Source organism: Pleuronectes platessa, chromosome 9, assembly GCF_947347685.1.
Source record: "Pleuronectes platessa chromosome 9, fPlePla1.1, whole genome shotgun sequence".
Taxonomy (NCBI): domain Eukaryota; kingdom Metazoa; phylum Chordata; class Actinopteri; order Pleuronectiformes; family Pleuronectidae; genus Pleuronectes; species Pleuronectes platessa.
Genome location: NC_070634.1, coordinates 21,735,149 through 21,756,187, shown reverse-complemented (window position 1 = coordinate 21,756,187; position 21,039 = coordinate 21,735,149). Strand labels below are relative to the sequence as shown.

General features: G+C 42.9%; 1 protein-coding gene across 1 annotated transcript; it reads right to left on the bottom strand.

Annotated features, from left to right (window-relative positions):
- Positions 1 to 67: 67 nt before the first annotated feature.
- On the bottom strand, positions 68 to 19,271 carry mllt1a (MLLT1 super elongation complex subunit a). Its single transcript, XM_053430878.1, has 13 exons — positions 19,158 to 19,271; positions 14,226 to 14,406; positions 13,089 to 13,171; positions 12,227 to 12,370; positions 11,814 to 11,933; positions 10,467 to 10,770; positions 10,098 to 10,405; positions 9,570 to 9,657; positions 9,292 to 9,403; positions 8,907 to 9,006; positions 8,094 to 8,162; positions 7,199 to 7,270; positions 68 to 7,039 (listed from the first exon to the last, which is right to left on the bottom strand). Exons 1-13 carry the CDS (start codon positions 19,167 to 19,169, stop codon positions 6,911 to 6,913), a joined length of 1,722 nt encoding a protein of 573 aa, XP_053286853.1. The 5' UTR covers positions 19,170 to 19,271; the 3' UTR covers positions 68 to 6,910.
- Between the last annotated feature and the right edge of the window lie 1,768 nt (positions 19,272 to 21,039).

Genomic DNA, 21,039 nt, shown 5'->3' with positions numbered 1-21,039 from the left:
CACGAACTCTTCACCCGCGGTCATGACCGGGTCACACGGCGGTCAAATGATGAGACGACTCTGGGGCAACAGTACTTAATGACTTTATTAATAATATGATTTCAAAATAAAAAATAACATTAAAATAACATGTTGTCCTTGTTAACAACTTGCATCAAATGGCCACATGGTGGCATTTATGCCAAGTCTTTACTTTTAAAAATACCAAATTGTTCTTCTGCCATCCAGTTCATTTGTTCTGCCAGTTGTCTGCAGCTTCGACCACATATATGGACACAGTTCAGACCCCCCCCCCCCCCAGTTAAAAAAACAAATCAAACCTTTATAAATACAGGCAAACCCTGTCCCCTTGTCACAGACACATTATGACAACCACTGACACAGGAAACACCCCGTCTGCACATGCCCCCTCCCCCCCCTCCACATATTTGCAACGAACCATTTGCTCAATATTTTTGCTTTTTCCTCGTCCTCTTTAAGATCCACACAGTAGATAATATTCTACCTTTGCTGTATTATACACTTATTATATATAATAGTCGCAGCTGAAAGGCTCCACTCCCACAGACCTGCTCATAGAGTTGCAAAGTGGGAGTGTTTTTTTTTTCTTCTTTTTTTCCTCAATTCTGTTTTTTCAATTTTTCACTTTCATGAACGTGGTCAGTGCTGCTCAGCACAGACACACAGGACTCTCCGGGATGATCCAACTATTGTACGGTTTCATGTTGTGACGGCTCGAGAGAACGACCACAACCGAGAGCCTCAGCTGCCGGGGCCGTGAGAAGACGCCAGGCGGAGGTGAGAGTCAGAGCAGCAGCAGTGAATTAGAACTTTAATCTACAGTTTGCAGAAATGCATGCTGGGAGCCGCAGTTAAGTGTCCTGATATTTTTTGTTTAATGCAGTTGCTCGTGAAAGCGCAGGTGAAACTGGAACTTGTGGTTATTAGAATCCAGCATTAGAAGAGATGATGTCAGATGTCAATAGCATTTTACTATTTATCTCGTATTTGTTATGTTTTGCAGCCTTCACTGAAAACCATTTCCCATAAGCCTCAGACATTTGAGGGCTAAGAGCACAACCGATGAGAAGAGAGCTGAGAGGCCGAGGTTTCAGCAGGACAGAGGGAAACGAGCATTACGACAGCAGAGGATTCAAGTGGAAAGAAATGAAACTACTGCGCTGTTGTGCTTGTAGTTTTAAGGAGAGCAGTAGTTTGTTTTTCCTGTGATCGAGAGGTAAAACTCTAGAAACATGACTTCCTTCTTTCAGAAAACATTGATGTGAGAAATACTAGCTGAGAGAGACTGGGTCATGTGACGGGAGTTAACGGAACAGAGTCTGACCCGGACGGGACGTCATGACTTCAGAGTTTCGGTTTCGTACGGTTCCGGCTGTGAAGGAGACACAGTGTGTTTGAGTCACGTGATGTCGCGTGAGGAAGAACTGAGCGGCGCCACACAGCTTCGCAAACTACCGTCTCCTATCGCTGAGTAGCTTCAGGCTCACTCTATCAGAGCAGTAACGTGAGGGCGTCAGTTTGTTGGACTTCTATTAATGAGGAGGGTTCAAAAAAATAAAAACACTCAAATCATAACTGGACACGAGACAGAAAATAAAGGGTTTTCAGTTCACTGAACTGAAGCATGGACTCCTCACGTCCCCGTGCAGGTCCAGCTCTTTGTCACTGGAAGCAGAGATATGATGAAGTTAAGCTCATCCAGCAAACGTTTGTCCAACACCTGCTTCTTGGTTTTCAGCTGTCATCAGAATCATGGTACACAACATACAGGGAACATCCCCATAACAACATTTGATGCCTAAAATAGATTTGACGGACATGTTTGTTTGTGAATAATAGTGACCAAACATGCCAAAGGTAAAGACAATTAAATAAGAAAGGAGAAAAAAAAATAAAGTCGGCAAAGAAAAAAAATTAAAAATCAATTCATATTGTATTGCATGTAAATATTGTATAAAATCCTTAAAAATACAGTTCAGGTAACTACGTTAAGTACTGAAGTCATCACAGCCAAAAGTGCAGAGGTCCATAAATAAAACATTGACTGTGGGTAGACAGTGGGTCTTCTCCAGTCCCTGTTTAACTCCCCCTCTCCTCCTCCTCCTCCTCAAGGGATTGAATGAGTGCCTGGTCAAAGGTCAGAGTTCATGAACGAGGACTTAAAAGTTCCCACATCGATGAACAGAGGAGGGCGACAGCAAGAAGAGTGTTTTTTCTTTTCCTTTCTCCAATTCCCTCCTTTCGCTAACAAATACACTCGCAGACGCACAAACGTCACTCACACAAAGTTGCAAAGTTCATTCTCAGTTAATCACGGCCTGAAGTTCGGGAGGCACACCTCGAGAAAATGAAGGGGAAGGAGCGAGGGCAATGAGAGGAGGAGGAGGAGAAGGAGGAGGAGGAGGGGGTTACTGCAGGGCACGTAAGGCGGCATGGATCCAGGGTATTATTTTTTTTACTTTGTATTTGAGACACACTTTCCATGCTCAGGCGGAGGTTACAGTAAGGACAGAGGGAGTGTGTACATGTCGCTGAGCCAGGCAGGCAGCAGAGGACGAGAGGGGGAGAATTAAAGCTATCGAAGCGTCAGAATAAAAAAACACTGTCGGCAGGAAGAGAACTGAAGACGAGGGGAGGAGGGCGGGGAGGGAATTATTCATTGAAGGTCTGTGCCACAGTGGTTTGGTGTGTGTCTGTGTGTGTGTGTGTGTGTACATGTGTGTGAAGCCTAAAGGGGCCACAGGAACTAACACACCAGGGGCCTGAATCACGAAGCAAGTCAACCTCCCTCCCTCTTTCTTTCAAGTTTTTTGGCTTCGGTCTCATGAAGCTGGTTTCTGGGTTTTCTTCAAAAGAAAAAGCCGCTGCACGTGTTTGTTTACATGAAACAAGTGCAACAAGAGAGCGATCACATGTCACATTAACAGATTGTTCAGATATATGAGATAAAACCGTCCACGCCTGCGGAGATATCAGGTCGTCGGAGCAGCTAGAGTTGATATATTCAGTCTTGGAAAGTTAGAGATGCCTTGTAAACATGGTGGAAATATAAATAGTCAATAATCAAAAGAGTGAGTATTATAAAGCAGGTCACTACTGCAGCCTGGGACAAAGCAGTGTGTCCTACTGATATTAAACAGAATGGACTGAGCAGTGGAAACAAAGTTAATTTGCCAGACTGATAAATTGACTCCACTGATCTGCAGTAATGGATCATAATGCACCAAACAGACCAAACTGGACAAATCTGAGAATCGTGGAGAAAATTCATCAACTCTAAGTGTTAAGTATTGAAAACCGGCCTGAAGTGGGACAGATTTTAATCGAATGAGGATTCGGTAGCAAACCCTCTAATAAAAATCTCATTGTAACTTCTTATTTAATCTCACTCAGAACAGTTTTCATCCCTTAGCATTTAGTTATAATTAATGAAATACCACTCTGAGATTCAGTTTAGATCTGTGAGCACCTGCTGTTGAGTGTCGTGGAGCTTCTGACAATGAGGTGAATGTTGTTAGTTCAAGCTGATGAATCGCCCTGGCACTGCAGGTGGATTCATATTTTGGTATCAGTGTATCTTGTAAAAAAAAAAGAAGAAATGAGTTAAATTTTCAACTGTAAATCAATTTCCACCTCAGAAGTCTTGTATTAGTCAGGCTGTATGCTCTACTGTCGTCTACATTAAAGGCATAAACATATTTAAAAAGATTAACTGTTGTGCTACAAACATTTAACTTATGTCTGATGTACAGTATTTAGCATGTGAAGCCAAGTGAATCCACTAATGTGACAATGTGTTGCCTTGTGCTCATTAGTCCTTCATGGGCTTTTGATCGAACCCTGAATCAGATGCGTCTCTGGGTGAAGTGAACCAGCTTCATGAGACCAGTCAGCCTCGGTCACAGTGTCATCATGTCTCAGGCCCCTGAGGAATACATCTGAAATACTCAGGGATAAGAAAAACACAAGGAGTGCCTTGCTTAGCTTATGTCTCTGCTCATGTGTCCTGTTGTAAGATCAAGTGCTGCTTTACTTGGTATCAAACTGACAGTTCAAATACTTCAATCCACTTGAAGAGGGAACCCCCCCCCAAACCTAATCAACAACAACCGTCTCACAAAACACACACACGCACACACCGACACGCACAAAACACAGCTGAACGCAACTGTTACTAGAGCTAATTAATGTAACTACCACAGTAACCTGATGCTCCCTCTTTTAAAAAACACAGAATCTAATCTCAGGAAGCAGGAACACAGAAACACGACCACCATCAGTGAAAAATAGTCCTCTTCGAAATTTCTACAGGGCTCGATTAACAGAAACATCACCGGTGAGAGGACGACAGCCTACGAAGACACTGGAGAAGGAGACGCGGGGATGAACGCCATTAAGACAATACTGGATATTCAGGCATCCCACTTAACACTTGTTTCCCCCCCGCGGAGGGGGGGGGCGGGGTGGTGGGGGAGTTTTGAGGAGGGTGGGTTCAATCTGTGTGACCATGGCTAAGAGAGCGCACACCACCCCCTCACACTGCAAGGTGCAGGAAAAAGGCACTAGAGTGGGGCTGTTGCTAGCCGTAGAAAAGTAAAAGCGATATACATTCATAGCTCACAGGTTTTCCTTAACCGCAGTGTGGGAATAAATACACAAAAATGCACTTGTAGAAAAATAAAATGTAAAAAAGCGTGGCCCCTATTTTTTGTTTTCGTATTTTTTTGGATTCTGGGAGACAAGTATGGCTACTTTTTCACGGCTTATTATTTCTTTAAACCCTCCCACCACTTAGAAGGCAATTCCGGAGTGATCCTCCACTGCTCTGGCCACGAGCAGTCGAGCCCTTTCATGCACGCCAATATGGGAATAAGAGGAGGAGGAGGAGGAGGAGGAAGAGGGAGAGACGAAGGGATGGAGTGAGGGAGCTTCTGAAGGAAAGAAGGGGGTGGGGGTCTGTTGGTAGGAGGTCAAGGCTCAGCTTTCAGTGCGAGGAAGTAGAGGAGGTGGGGGGGGGGACTCAACAGGAGACGTTTTCAGATGTTCAGACAACAGAGAAACATCTGAAACACACACACACAGACACACACACCTCAGTATCTTCATGTACAGTGTTAAGTGTAAGGACCCTTTCCTTCCCCCCCACCTCCTCGTGTAGCATTGAAAGCACTGAACATATAATAAACACTCTATAATGCAGTTGTTTGAAGGTATAAGAACATTTAAGTGTTTACTAATGTACCATATAATATATATCATTACTGGAGCCTTATATCAGAAGATGACCAACAACTGTTTTTAGAATCTTTTCAAAAAACTATTTTCAGGCAAAAATCCACAATTTAATTTACTTTAATCTTCCTCAGGAAGAAGATTTGTTCCATGTGTTTGAGGTTTTTAAATTTGGTCAAATAAAAACAAGCTAATTGAAGGTTATGATGTTCACTTGGAACTTTTTTTACAGTAATTGTTCGGAAAAATACATCAGCAGCTAATCGACAATGAAGTAATTATTTTCAATGACAAATACCGTGCTAATCCAAATATAAGACTTTATTCTTTCTAAAAATAAAGTTTAAAAAGTGTGGTTTGTCCTTTATTCAAGAACAACACAATTGTGTCTTTATAACATCAGATATTCTTTACAAATAGAGAGCACCGCTGATACAGCAGCTCCCACAGAATGAGGAAAAGTGTCTTCACGTCTGTTAAGAGTAAGTCAGCGAATAAAGGGTTTATTTAGACTTTCTGCTTCTGGTGGATGGGTTTTAATAAATTCATCACGAGTATTTCAAGCTAACGAACCAGGAAGAAAGATGTGCCCAGCAGCCAAGAATTAACGCTGTCACAGAAGACGGGCAGCTCGAAGAGAGAAGAAGAAATTCATTATGTCTGCTCACGAGGCCCTGACACAAAAAACTGAGTATCTGACTGACGCTCGGCTTGAATATTAATTTCTGTTTCACTTTCGGCTTCAAGGATGTGGACTTCTTTGACGAATGTTTCTTCAAAAAGTCAGTGTTGTCTTATATCTACATCATTGCACTAAACATTAATAACTACTTACAACTGCATTACAGTGTGCTATAAACCGTTTACTTAATATTAGTGTAGTGCCTGTAGTCATAAATGCTCAATCGGAGGGTGGGGGTGGGGTGGGGTGGGGGGATTAAAGTAAAGGTAACCTGTATGTATATTTTTTTCCACGTGTGCTCATGGGAAGGAGGGAAACGGGCTGTTGTTTGTACTCGGGCATCACGAACAAAGAGAAGTCAGTAACAACAAATACAACTTGTCCTGTTAAACCTCAGCAGTGCTCGCATGCACACACGTGCACAGACAAAAAACACACACCCACACACACACACACACACTCGACAGTATGTCGGGAGAGAGAAATGAGCTCCAGCTGACAGCAGGGGGAGGGGAACTGGAGTGCTCTGCTGGGTAAGAAGTGTGCGTGTGAAGAGGAGGAGGAGGAGGAGTATTGGCTTCGCTAAGGCGGGAGCAATATGAGTGCAGTGCAGGAGGGTGAGGGGGGGTGTGTGTGTGGGGTGCATTCCACAGCTCTGCACGGACTCAAAAAAAAAAGAGACGTGTGATGAAAATCCTGACTGTAGACGGAGATCAGCGGCTGCAGCGCTCCCTTCATCGCCTCCGCCACCTCCTCCCGGTTCCTCCCCAGCGTCACGTGAAAGTGGTGCGTCTTCATGTGTGCTCGCGTTTGACCGTGTGTTTCTGTCCGTGTGGCAGTTGCTCAATGTTTCAGTCAGACCTGCGAAACAGCTGCGGCAGGTGTGACCACTCGTCACCTCGCCTGCGAGAGGAGAATAGGTGGCGAGTCGATTCCCGCCGCTGCTGCCATCCACACGCCGGCGTCCACTTCCTGTCACGTGGCCGTCGCCTCCAGGTAGCTCTGTAGTTTGCGGACAGTGGACTCGTCCAGTGAAAAGAGGTCAAAGTCAAAGGTGGTGTTGGTCACGTTGAAGTGGCCCGTTTCCTCGATCAGGTTGACAATCTGACAGATGACGAGGAGGAGAGGTCAGTTATCATCGGTTATTGTACACACATGTTCGATGACGCCTTATTAAATATCAAAAACTGCAATATCACAGTTTTGTTTTGGTACCAGATGCCGTGCAGATGTATCGAGCAAAACAGAAGCATGAACACACACCTGCTGTAGAACATTACGCTCTCTTAAAGCCATCAGTCTGCGATGGAGGTCCACCAGTTCCTCTGTGTAGGCCTGCAGCACGTTTTAGATTAAGATCACAGAGGAGAGTGTACATGGTCAGTTCAGTATTAAGAGACTAGGTTAGCGTAGGTTTGACTGAAGATTAGAATGTCAAGATTCAGTGCAGGAACTCGATGCCTTTCTAAATATGGTGTCTTCCTTGATTGTTTTTTTTTATTTTTCTACCTTTTCTAAGTTGACAGGTGACTAATGACTAGCGATGGAAATAGTTGTGTAAGAAATGTGGTAGAGTGGAGTAAAGAGGATGTTTATAGTGAGTCATCGGTTTTGGGAAAGTTAAAGAAAGGGCCTGATGCAGATCACCAAATCTGATGTTGGGTAATTGTGGGAGGACTTCGCCATTTTCATATCTGACAGGCAGATGTGAGGGCGTTTACGGCTTCTTTAGGGTAAAGCCGGGTTAACCACAGTTAGGACTCGTATACAATGACAGCGATGATGAGATGTGATGCATAAGGATTTTCCGTTGAGTCACAATCAGGCCTCGATCACCTGAGCAAACCATAACCTTTCAAGGTATGAATTTGAAAACTTCCTCAATTTAGTTTTACTGGAAAACATTTGCACAATAAAGTTGTAAGTTCTAGTTTCTGTACTGGAAATAGTTAAACTGTTTTGTTTTGAAGCTCCATACTGGAGCAGTTTTAATATGACTTAAATCATCTCATTACCAGGGTTCATAGGGCAGAGTCTGTCTGCACATCTGGATCAATTCATTGTCCACCACTGCATCTTGAGTTCATGAATGACTTGTGTGTGTTTGTGTCTGTGTGAAAGTTAAAAGAATAAAAAAAGTTTGATTTACCCTTCCTACCTTGTCGTATCCCTTCTTCAACACCTTCTCTGAGCGGAAAGAGGAATCTGGACTCTTTCTGCCAGACACCTGAGTGAGAGAGAGAGAGAGAGAGAGAGAGAGAGAGAGAGAGAGAGAGAGAGGAGAGAGAGAGAGAGAGAGAGAGAGAGAGAGAGAGAGAGAGAGAGAGAGAGAGAGAGAGAGAGAGAGAGAGAGAGAGAGAGAGAGAGAGAGAGAGAGAGAGAGAGAGAGAGCGAGAGAGGAGTCACAGAGAAGAGAGACAGAGGACGTGATGTGAGACCCTGAGACAATCAAGGACACCAGTGACAGTGAAAGCAGCTGAGATGGAAGTGGAGGGTTAAAGGGCTGAAACACAGAAGATTCCATCTCTGTTGACTGAATAGCTTGAGGCTAGTTTGAATAAAGCAATGAGCCAAATAAAAAAAATGCAGCAAGTATTTAAATGTAAGAGTCATGTCTGTCTAAAAATGGCTTGGTGTGTTGTTTCTCATTGTTTTGATTGTGTTACTCGTACGGGACTTTCTTAAACGCACAAAACAAATTTCCCTTGTTCATTTTAGAGTAAAACCAAACAACACTTTTACTCGAGTTCACATTGAACACGGACGATTGCACAACATGAATAAAATAAACAATTATATTACATTATTATAGAACCAGGATTCTTATTGGTCTGACTCACTTAGTCTCTTGGTCAACAACAGTAAAAGCCCATGCTTGGTTTAAATAAACAGTTTTCTAGTCAAATCATTTCAGCTCCTGTCAATATGTCAATCAAAGCAGAGCGAAGAGTGAGAGGCCCGTGTGACTCACTTTGTTGTTGGAGGAGCTGTGTTTCTGTGGGGGCGGGGCGGGGTCTCGACTGGGGCGGTGCGAGCCGTCACTGCTGTCACTCTCGCTGTCCAAGCTGAGTCTGGGAGGGGATAAGAGGAGGTCAGAGGTCAATGGCGCACACACAGACTGACAGCCAGAACACATCGTCAACACCAGTCCTTTCTGGCTAAGGCCTGTAATCTCTCAGTGGAGGAGACTCAAATGAAAAAAATCTGAAAGAGTAAACAAGAATGATGCAAGGCAGCAGGTGAGGCTGGCAGGGAGTATTTAGGGCTCGTGCACATGGATCCAGAGTGCGACTGTTCCGTATAGATCATTGATTGATGTAACTTCAGAGAAAAGTGACGTGAGCAGAGGGACTGACCGAGAGTCACGGTTTGGGGGGTTCGTCTTGATGGGGGTCTCCTCCTCCGAGCTGCTGTCATCATCATCCGACTCTTCTGACTGGATCTCCTCCACCATGGATCTTAACGGGCCTGGGACAGAATCACACAAACTATAAAACCATTGACCTGAACACTCATTTCCCCTCTGACGATTCTCAGAAACAGAGACTCTCAGGAGGGGGACGTACCAATCGCAGTGGAACACAAGCTTATTCAATCAGCCCAACAATTGTACATGTCTGATAACGGACTGTACCTTGCCCTGGTTTCTGTCCCGGCTCAAAGTCTGAGTCTGAACTGGAGTCAGAACTAGAACTGGAGTTGGAAGGACTGGAAGGGGCTGACTGCTGTGGGAGGAGAAGAAAACGATTTATCAAAAAGAGGAAGGAAATGGGATAAGACAAAAATTACCAGTTTCCATGTTTGTTCAGACACGTAATATATGTAGTGAAAACCACGAGGGGAATAAAAGGAAGTAAGTGGATCTTATAATAATGAGTGTATGAACACTTAAGTCATGGCCAAAAACATCTTTAGTGATGTGACACTGCCCTTGACCTTTGACCATCAAATTCTTTTCAGATCATCCTTGGGTCAAATTGGACGTTGGAACAATGTAATGAAAATCCCTCCTGGATTTCCTGATACATCACATTCACTGGGAATGGGACATATGGGAGATCTAGGACTAAGACGTATGCATGGAGTTACACACAGATGAACAACTTCAAAACTAAAACATGAATGTAAAAGAAGTAAATTGTCGCGTCTCTACCTCTCGTACCTCTGACTTTGAAGAGGCTTCATCTTCTGAATTCGACTCCTCTGACTCTGGAACTTTCTTTGGCTCCTTCAGCTCCTGTGTGTCATTTTTGCCTCTGGCCCAGCGACCTTTTTCCTTGGAGGGTTTCTTCTCGGCGTAGGACTGGTTAGCTGCAGACGATGAGGAGACACGAGGAGAGGTTCCTGTGAAAGCTCCACTTCCTGGCGCCTTTGGCCCTTCAGAGCTGGCCTTCTTCTGCTTCTTCGCACTGGGTTTGGGAGACTCCACAGTGGCGGGTCGTTTCCCCGGTGCTTTGGATTCTGCCGGGCCTCCCCCGCCCCCGCCTCCTCCTCCTCCCCCTCCTCCCCCGCCGCCCCCTCCACTCCCAGCCCCCCCCTCCTTTAGGGGACATGCCCTCCATCTTTGACTCCTTCAGGGTGAGCTTAGGCTCCTTGAATGCCGCCTTGGGTAGAACCTTCACTTCCTCTTTCACTTTGATCTCTGGTGGCTTTTTTGAAGACGTGGACGAGGAAGAGGAAGGATCTCGGCCACTCTTGCTGCTTCCATCTCGGTCGTTGTCTCCTTTTGACGTGGCTTTGCTCTCAGAGTCTTTTCGGGGTCGTTCGCGATGCTCCTTGGTCACCTTGTGTGGTTTCGGTCCCTTGCTTCCACCGCTGCCTTCTTTACTGGGTTCCTGGAGAGAGAAAACAGCATCAGTGTCATAGGTACTTTAACTCTTAATGCATTCATCTCAAGGCCCCATTGAAGGAGAACCAGGCTCAGCTGCCCGAAGACCAAGTCAGGAGGTTTAGGGAAATTGCGCTCTCCTCAGTAATGGAATCAGGCCTCTCCAATAAAGTCTAATCACATTATTTACTGTGAATGACATGTTATACCAAAGTGTTTTGGTCAGTATAAACTTTAGCCAAAACAACAATTTCCTCAAATTAGTAAAATTTAAACTAAAAAGGAAATTGACCTATACCGATAATGCTTTGCAATGATAGGATAGTTAGAAGTAGGACAAACAGTCTATTGTGACACAGCAGATATGTTAAGCACTCTGAGCTACAGCAGGGACAGTATTTAGATGCTGATCCCGACAACCTGCTGAACTGACAACCGAGGACAAACAAGGAGGTAGCCAAACAAGGTAAGGACTGAGCTGGTTGTCTTTCTGAAGTTACACTAGATTAGACCCTTGGCTCCGGTGCAGTCAGTCAACAAGCAAATTCAAAGTGTGGGTAAATATGCACAGAAACCCAGCAGGTCCACAGGAGGGGCTTTTAACAGAGTTCTCTGGCACAATGATACAGGAGGAAAGGATGTTTCCACGTTGTCCAACCACATATCAGCAAAACGATTTACGAGTTCTCAAACTTACACTATTAAACTTGATAAGCATATAAGAGATTTATTATGTTTTCAATATACTCAAGGACTGGAGGAAGTGGACATGTGTCTTCAAAAGTGGCTCGCATTTACTTTTTCTGTCCGTAAGACAAGGACCAGCTTTCTTATTTCTCCTGATAAGTCCCCTCACCTGACAAAGAACCATCAGGGCTCCAGACTAACTTTTTAAACTGGTCACACTGGTGAGCCTATTTTCACGGGGTCTGCGTGTCAAATAAATTGTCAATGAAGCTGTGATTTCCAAGTTAAAGATTCTGAATGAGAAAGCTGAGAATGTTCAGATGATTTGAACAGGACCACTTTGTAGTTGTCATGTTAACCAACCTTTGACACGTGAGAGGTCTTGGTCTTCTTGGGGTCTGAAAAGGCTGAGAGGGGGATGGTGGGGAGCATTGGGTAATCTGGATTGGGTCTTGCTTCAGCCCCCTCTGGAACCACCAATACCTGAAATTAAAGAGACACCAGTTAAAAATACCAGCATCAACTTAAGACACTTTGCAATTTACTGCAATATACTTCAACTGAGGACACAGCAAGATTTGTACAGATCTGTCAAGTGTACAGAGACTTTTATAAATAAAATTTTGGTCTTTTTTACACCAGCAAACTAAATTCATATTTATATTTTGGGGAAACAGAGTACTTAAGAACTAGACAGAGTCAACCATAGTTGACTGATACTATCTCCTTCTGACTACACACAGTTATTCAGCAGTCAGTGCGTCATGCTGCCTCACCCCTCCAGCTTTGATCAGCTTTCTCCTGAATTCTTTGGTGGGGTTGTTGAAGGTGAGCTTCTCACAGCGCAGGTGGTTAACTGGGGGGTTGCCCTCCAGGTTAAGGAACAGGTCGTAGTTGAAACACACTTTTTTGGGCTCCTCCTGCAAAGCAAACCCAATATTAAGTTAATATTAATTTCTTAAGTTAATCTGGGTCATTTTAACATTCTTGTCAAAGCATGTGTGACAGAAAGTCATTTGCCTTTCTGCCCCACATACAATCACCTCCCAGTACCTTTACATTTCACAACAAAAGATAAAGCTGAATCAATGAACTATCACCCGGGTCATAAAACAGAAATATGTCTGGTCCACTGATAAACCACTAACATTCCTAAGAAGCTGTGGAGATGAACACTGGGGACAATTAAAGCTGAGGACATTTTATGAGAGATTTTATTACGAAAAAATTGACTTTTTATAGATGTGAAGGTAACGCAGATTTCTATCAGCTATGTTCCTGATCAGATTTGTCCACAGTGTAAAAGTTAACTGCACATAAAAAGAGGATGGAACAGTTTTTTGGATGCAGTCCACAAGTCTGATATTAAGAAGACCTGCAGGACAGGATGGTGAACCGGAGTTCACATAACTCTGAGTGTCATCTTGTAGTGAAAAGTTAAGTGGTTATTTTTTCAAGATTCAAAATTACTGACAGAGGAATAACGTTAGGAAATAACGCACATTAGTGTTATACTACATCCTCAATGTCACACATTGACCATACACCATCAGGCTGTTAACTAGGTTTCTGTTTCTATCGGAAAATTATCTACAACCACACTTGTCAGCATTTTAAACTCTATCCAGTCAATCATACCTTGTTCTTGAAGTAGACCTCAATAGGCATGAGGAAGCCTGCGTAGCCCGACTCCTCCACTTTGTATGGAGGCTCCTTGCATACTGTGGACACACAAAGACGTGTCACTGGCATCATGAAATCATAGTAGAGTAGAAAAGTAATAGGAGAAATAAATGTGTCTTAAGTTTATTACCTCTGTTCTTCAAAAAAGCATTAATCTGATACAAACAGAAAATATGAACTGGATTTATCTACTAGCTAGCTTCCACCTGCAGTCCATGGGCAGCTTAACATAAAACACTAACATAACAAATGACAAGACAAGTTCAAATTATTATTTAGAATCACAGGAAAAAGTATGGAAGTATGGATTTCAAAGCATCAGGGAGCGGATCCATTCATTAATGATCTTAAATGAAAAGGAGGATTGTGCAAAGGCCGAGCTTCTCTTGAGGATTCAACAGGCTCTCGAATCAGCTGAACTTTGAGCTCCTATCATTTCATTCACTAAATGAACTCCAACAAGCAAAAAAAAACTAAAACATCTCTCACAAAATGAGATGTTATTAGACAAATGCAGTCTTGTCTAACTTTATACTCCAATTATTAATATGGATAAACATTATATCGACTGAAAACTGTTAATGGAGACTCTATATCAGGGCTCTTTGGCTTTTAACAGACACCTTTCATTATTTTATTTCAATTTATTGACAAATTAATCAAAACGGAAGCAGGTAGATTAATAGATAATTAGATAATCATCACATAAAGCTTCAATTGTCGATTGCTCGTTTATTTTTTATTTTATTTATCCAAGACAAAGCTATGTTTGCATTGCCGTTTGTCGGGTTGACTCAAAGACTACTGAACTATGTCAAAGACATTTTGTGGAGTGATGGGGCAAGACCCAAGGAGGAACCCATTCAATTGTTTTGTTTTCTCACTTTCTTTAACATGGCAAAATGGGACGTGAGCTTTGGTGGAGGAATGGGTTTTCATGTGTTTACATTCTCAATCTGTATTTTTTATTTCGTCTCTGCAGCACTAAAGTAATCCCCCATGTTAATTGACTATGCTACATTAATAAACCAAACATATCTTGTAGGATTAGTCAGTTGTCTGTGTTCACACATTGATATCTCTTTGTTTTACCTCTTTTGGGTTTGGGGAAGCTCTCGTGCAGGCGGAACACAACCTTCTCTACAAAGTGCTGGATGTCGCCGGTCTCTGGCCCTCGGACAAACACCATCCAGTCGTGGGTGAAACCTTCCGATGTAACTTTCTTCCTCAGCTGAGCTCTGTGGCCCAACTCCAGCTTCACCTGCACTGTGCACTGTAAAGAGATAAGTAGAAATAAAAGGTCACAAACTCAGCCTGTAGGCTAGAGGGCATTCAAACACGAGAACAAGCAGGTACTATGTGAACTACAAGGACAGGATGTTGGGCAACAGATTAACTCAGATCAGGAAACTAATTATTCTACCATTATCAACGCATTGCACATTCTGTGGCGCGCAAAGGAAGGACAGATAAAAGCCTAAAGATGTCTATGTTTAGAAATTCCCCCACAATGAAATGGTCTGGCAACCCTGGTCAATATTTCTACTTGATTTATATAAACGCGAGTTTCCACAAGGTATTAAGTTGAAGATGACACATTTATTTATTCTTTTAAGCAAGAGAGCCAGACTAAAATGTCCAGAAACTAAAGTTGAACCACCCTGCATGGTCAGCAGTTACTGATTCTGGGGCAAATATCAGAGTTTGTAGATGCTTTTTGTAGACAGACAAAAGTCTTTGATTATTGTACAAGGAAATTTCAGCCTTTCTACCTTGAAAAATCTTCTCATTCAGTGTGATTCATAGACACTGATCTTTAGAGACATACTTTCTATCATTTCTAGGACAAGCGGCTGTGAGGGCCATGGCTTGTGCCTCTTGAGGTTTGGGTCATCATCCTGTTGTAGAAGTTGTCCTCTAAAGCTTTTATGTCAGCTTTTTACAGGTGTATTATTTGCTGGCATTTAATTGAATCCATTCTTCTCTCTGACAATGACATGTCTGCAGTTCCACTCACAATAAAAGAACCCAAAGCATCATCGATCCCCCTCAGCACCTAACGATTGGAGAGGTGGTCTTTTTTATCAAATTCTGCTCGTTTATGCTCCAAACACAAGTTGCCTCATTGAAGCCCAAAGTAGTTTTTTTACCTCATCATTAAAATGATGGTTGACTACTTCAAGGACATGGTAGTACTGAGGATTTTCCAGAAATCCTTTTATATTACTGCCTATAGCAGGCTAAAAAAATATTTTAAGACTTAATGATCCCCTAAAACCTTTGTTGAAGAAACTGCTTTTTAATCAGGACTTTGAGACAGGCAGAAACCTCAAAACAAAAGCAAACACAGTAGTGATATCAATCCAAGGCGCCCATTATTCATTGGTTTCTGATTCGGTCTTAAACAAAGCCTCTGAATCTCTCCAGTGAGTGTGTGGACTTTATACTGAAGAGGAGAGGTTGGACAAACACAGAGCTGAACTAATGACGGGACGCTCCCTGTGGAATGGGAGTGATTAGCTGCCCGAGCCGACTGATCTCAAAAGGTTTGTCCAGAAGAAGGGCACAGTGCTGAGCCACCTTGCCCGGCCAACAACAATGACCGCGACAGGACGCGCAAATGACATGGCGCTGGTGATTGGCATAGCAAGTGAAGAGGCTATGGAGATGGGAGTGCAGAAGGGAATGAGGGATGGCTGGGTGACGGGGACAGGGACAGAAAGGTACTTCATGTCCAGGGGACGACTGAAGAATGTGGGGATTTGGCCCCGGCACTGAGCAGCTCGTGAGCTGGACCTGAGAGGGGGGATTAGAGGGGACTGGATTGAGATGAGCTGGTCTAGCACTCTCCAACTCACACACACACACACCTCCCCTGCCTGGCATTCTGCCCGGCCATTCTGTGGCAGTAATGCCCTTAAACTCCAGACTCCACCACACCCACAGTGAGCAGCCATGGAGCGCCCCCCCACCCGACCACCAAATCAACACCCCCCTCCCCCCACGGCGTTCGTAAAATCAGGAATGTGATAAGGACAACACCAAAAATTGGGAAGATAATGAGCCACAGAGGAAAACAGTGATTCTACAACAAAACAAACAATAATCATTGAATAAATCAAACATGTAATTCATACCAAACACTAACAGCCCAGAAGGCAGCGAAAACATTGGGCCTACAACAAAGATTACTATTAGTATTTATCTACATGAATGTTGTAATTAATTGATTACTAGATTAATATTGAACAAGATTATGTCTTCACCTTATTACTTCCAAAATAGATATAAGATCCTATAATACAGGATAAAGAAAATACAATTTTAAAACAAGTTGAAGATATTTGGTCACTTTTGGGGGGATTTTTTCTCTCTTCTTTAATAGATTTTCAAGTAGTTGCCGATTAATTTGTCAGCAGATCAATTAGAAAACATATTACATTCTTGCATTTTCCAGAAAGTCAAAATGTAAATACCCCTTTTGCTTTAGAAGCTGGAGAAAGTTAATCTTTGGCATTTTATTAATAAAAGCATCAATTACTTAATCAAAATAGCTGCTGATTAATTTCCTATCAAATGACTAAACAGCCTATTATTATTATTACTGACTTTATTTCAGACATTGATGAAATAATGCCCATTGTTTTCTAATATTGTTTTTTTCTGAAACTGTGCAAAACCACCAAAAAGAAAATTATATGAAACTAATGAGAAATTGTTCTGTATTTTCACTCTAATTACAGATTCATCAGCTAATTTCTGAACTGACTGAGAGTTCAGCTTGAAAAATGACAGACAAGCAAAGAAAACGATATGAAAGAGACTGAATGAACTGAGTCAAGCTGTCAAAGCAAGATGTCAGAAACACCTGAGGTTTAGAACCATTCAAAAAAAATCGGACAAGAGTTTCTACCTATAAACACATTGACGGAGATGGCTTTTAATTGAACAGCCTGAAAGCATGATATCCATAAAGCAATGGAGTCGTCTCTCAAACGTTACGATCTTCTCGCATCAGATGGACAAAAAGACCAGAAGCGATACTTATTTAACGATCCCTGACTAAAGGCACTGCAGGAGATACACAAACAAATCACACACAAAGCGACAAACACTGAGATGATGTGTGCATCCCTTCTCTCTCGCTCTCTCTCTCTGTTTCTCATACACAGAGCTCCAATTGAGGGGAAATACAAATTTTGGCAGACACGGCGGCTCCCATGAAAACAATGCACTCCCAGCTGCCATGTAAATACCAGCCATCATGACCATATTAATCTCTTCCAGCTAATAAATGACTGAAATGAAAAGTCAGAAGGCTTCCCCCGGAAGAGGACACACACACACAGACACACACCTGCACGAGAGCAGTTGTGCCTAACCATTCATCATACCCACCCAACCTTAAATACCTGGAAGATGATCCAAAAGTTACTGGTATTGGAAAACGATCAAACCTGGAAGGGTCACAATGGAATCGTAATTGGCCTATCTGCAGCGACCGAGATAGTATCACGCAAATAGGGTTTGTGTGAGTGAGTAAATAACATGATGGCGATCGTTAAGTTAAGACTAACATCAGTCCAACATCAGGGTTGTGCAAATAAAATCAGTGATATAACTGATAAACTACAACAGTATATCTTGTATTATTGTTCTCAATAATTCCTCATAAAAGAAAGCTATTTAATTCAATGCCATTAACCAAGGGGCTGAATCAACGACTCTCATAACAGTTTAACAGGATAGTAAACATCACAACAGGTTTGAAGGTAGGTTTCAGTGCAAGGCTGATGCATTACACTGCATTGTTTGAACAACATGTAAACTAATGTAAATATTTTACATGCAACATAGGTAAGAACCTAACAACCTGGTTTTCACATGAAGTAGAAGAGTTCCAGTGGAATCACATCCCCGGAACTAGTTAAAACTTCAAAAGGGACCCAAGCTGAATGGAGACTAGTTTCAGAAAAGTGGCTGAGCTACTTCCCATGGGTGTGTGTGGTCTGACCATCTGAAATTTAGTCCCGAATAACCTCAGGCACTTAGAGAGCAACCCATCCGGAGGCAGTGTCTCCCCTGGAGTCAGCAGATATGCAATTCGGGGTTTTCCAACTTTCCTGTTTTCTGAAAAATAATTGATGTGGCTTTTTTCATGATGACATAAATCTTAAGTAGGCACATCTGTACGTGCACGAGTATTCAATGTAAATGCATGATCTCGCCAAACACAATGAGTTACAGTCCTCAAAAAGTACACCTTGTATTTCAGGGATCTTTCCTATATAATGATCAGCCCATGCATGGGTGGTCATCATGACTGGATTCAAGTTCAACGTCTGCAGGTCCACACACACACACATCAGCTTGCTCCACCATGCTACATGCATGTTGCCCTGCAATCAGAAATGTTCTGCGCAGGAATTACACACAAGGTTTGCAAATAACACTAATATGTGTTGCAGAGGTTCTGAGGTGGTTGCTGTTTGAATGAGCCTCGTAATGTGCTGGGCTTCCAGGCCCCTCGGCAGTGGAGGCACCACCCCGCCTCTCCAGCCGACCTGGGCAGGACAAATCTTTTCCCCGGCGCCTTGTAGCGGCTCCTTAGCCTTTAGCCAACGGCCGACACTCTCCTGGAAGGTAGACTAGCTAGCCACGTTAGCTTAGCTGCACAAGAAGCTCGCCCCGGGTGGCTTGTAGTGCGAAACCGGGAGCACCCGCTCGTGGTTAAAACCACAACACGGGGCATCGAACACAAGGTGTGGGTCTCTTTGTGTGGCTACAGCCGTGGAGCTGAGCGGTGCGGTGCACAGAGGCTACAGCTAGCGGTAAATACCGATGTATGAGTGGCCAGCTAGCATAGCTCCAGAGCCAAACAACTACGAGTTCATTAGCAGCGGGTTTTTTCTCCGCTGGCGACCAGAACACAGGACCGATTCCCTGCCCCGCTGCCGGGCTGCCCGCTGCCGTTCCCCCCGGGGAAAGTTCGCATTCCCCCGGGAGACGGAAAAGCCACAGTACCTGGTTCTCCATGTCGCTCCGGCCTCAGTGATTGTAGTATTTATTTACAGCGGTGTTCGCAGCGCGTCTCTCCAGCCTCGGCTCCTCATTGTGTGTCAATCCAGCCCAGAAGCGGAAGCCACACGCGGCCCCGCCCCTTCCCCACGGCCGCTGGCAGACGACCCAAACAGAAAGCTGCCGTGGCCAATCAGGGTGCGGGAGGTTTGAGCCCTCTTGAAAGCGGCCAATTGGGACTCCCCGGGGGCGGGCCGTCCCCCTGAGCTGCAAATACAATTAAAGCATTGAGTGGAGGTTTTCTCGAGTGACAGCGGATCTGTCCCAATGGCTGCAGCTCGGTTTCAATTGTAAAATGCACATGACGCTAATTGATTAATCAGGTTATGGCTTTCACGTTGTAAGCATCACTAACAGCTAAATGCAATATCAATAACACGGATAGATGAGGATCATGGCTGAGTGCGATCTGTACCACGTGCAGGGTTTTTATGTTAGAGCACAAGTACAACAAGGATTCATCGAAAGTTTAAGTCAACTATTTTAAGTCTACAATTTAAATTTAAATGAGAGAAAAGCATGTTGTGACATTAAACAATTTTTTCTATGACTGAATATTTGAATATTTAATTATTTGGTATTGTCTTGGTGATACATCCATGTAAAGCACTTTGCAACTTTTTATTGGAAAAAAGAAAGTGTACAATTATTATACATTACGCTTGCTATCTGCCAGAAATCCTGCATGTTTTCCAAACACTGTTTTCCTTGGTCACATGGTGAGCAGTGGGAAGTTCCATAATCTAAGTCCACAAGCAATGATAAATAGCATTTTATAACACATACATAACATTTATGTAAAATTACAACAACATCACATATCAAATGCACTAGAGCTGCACCACTGGGCCTATTAACAAGTTAGTCAAAGTCAATTAACTGGCAAATCAATTGTCTCATTTTCAGATTTGAGCTTGACCTGCTTTTCTGAGTCATGCACGATTCTCCAGTTTATGACATATTATTGAATTTTGACTGATAAACAGACAAATCAATGACATTTCATTAACATTGTTTAACTGCCTTGTATAGAGTCAGGTAGTTTAGTCCAGGGGTTCCCAAACTACAGGTCAGGCCACTTCAAAGGGTCACCAGATAAATCTCAGGTGTCATGAGATGATGAATAGAAAAAGTCAAGGGGAATAAACAAAGTTCTAATCTAAATACATGTATCCGTTTGCACCTTTCACTAATTTACGATTATTTGTGTAAAGCATTGGATCATTTGATCACTTTGGGTCATAACCATGATTATAAGAGAATGGGCAAAACAGCTCAAATTATATTGTATTTTATATAATTCATGGCACATGTGTTAATTTATACAAAGAATTAATATACTTCATTGTTCTACCTCCATACTCTTGAGTCCATATACTTCAGTAACTCTGAACCACTGTTTATGACTCATTATCCTCTGTATTTACAAAAGATATAATTTATCTCATTCCATAGAATTTCTCTGAGAAGTTCACAGTTTCCTGTTTTTCATGAGCACATTGTGTGGCACTCCCAGTCATTCGCAGGTCTTACAAAACCATAATACTCTCCACTGAAAAGAAGTGATGGAGAATAACTTCCTACATTAACTCATTTCCATTTTATATTACATTTTACTTCAACACCAATACAAGTCTCACATAAATACGGTAATTTATCTCCACAACAGCTTTGAAAACAACGGATCAGTTTATTGAATATGATGTTTCTGCAGCAGTGCGTCCCCTTGTTGAAGACGTCTCTTTTCTCCAGAGTCAGGGGGTGAGGGCCTTTTGAGGAATAAAGTCTCTGCAGATCTCAGACTTTGATGTGAGATTATCGGGCCTCA

Bases quoted from the DNA above. Each gene is read 5' to 3' on its own strand.
- mllt1a (XM_053430878.1), bottom strand. The intron at 9,658-10,097 runs GTACGAGAGGTA...CTCCCACAGCAG, and splicing joins AAGCCTCTTCAAAGTCAGAG to TCAGCCCCTTCCAGTCCTTC. The intron at 7,271-8,093 runs GTAGGAAGGGTA...AACGTGCTGCAG, and splicing joins TGAAGAAGGGATACGACAAG to GCCTACACAGAGGAACTGGT.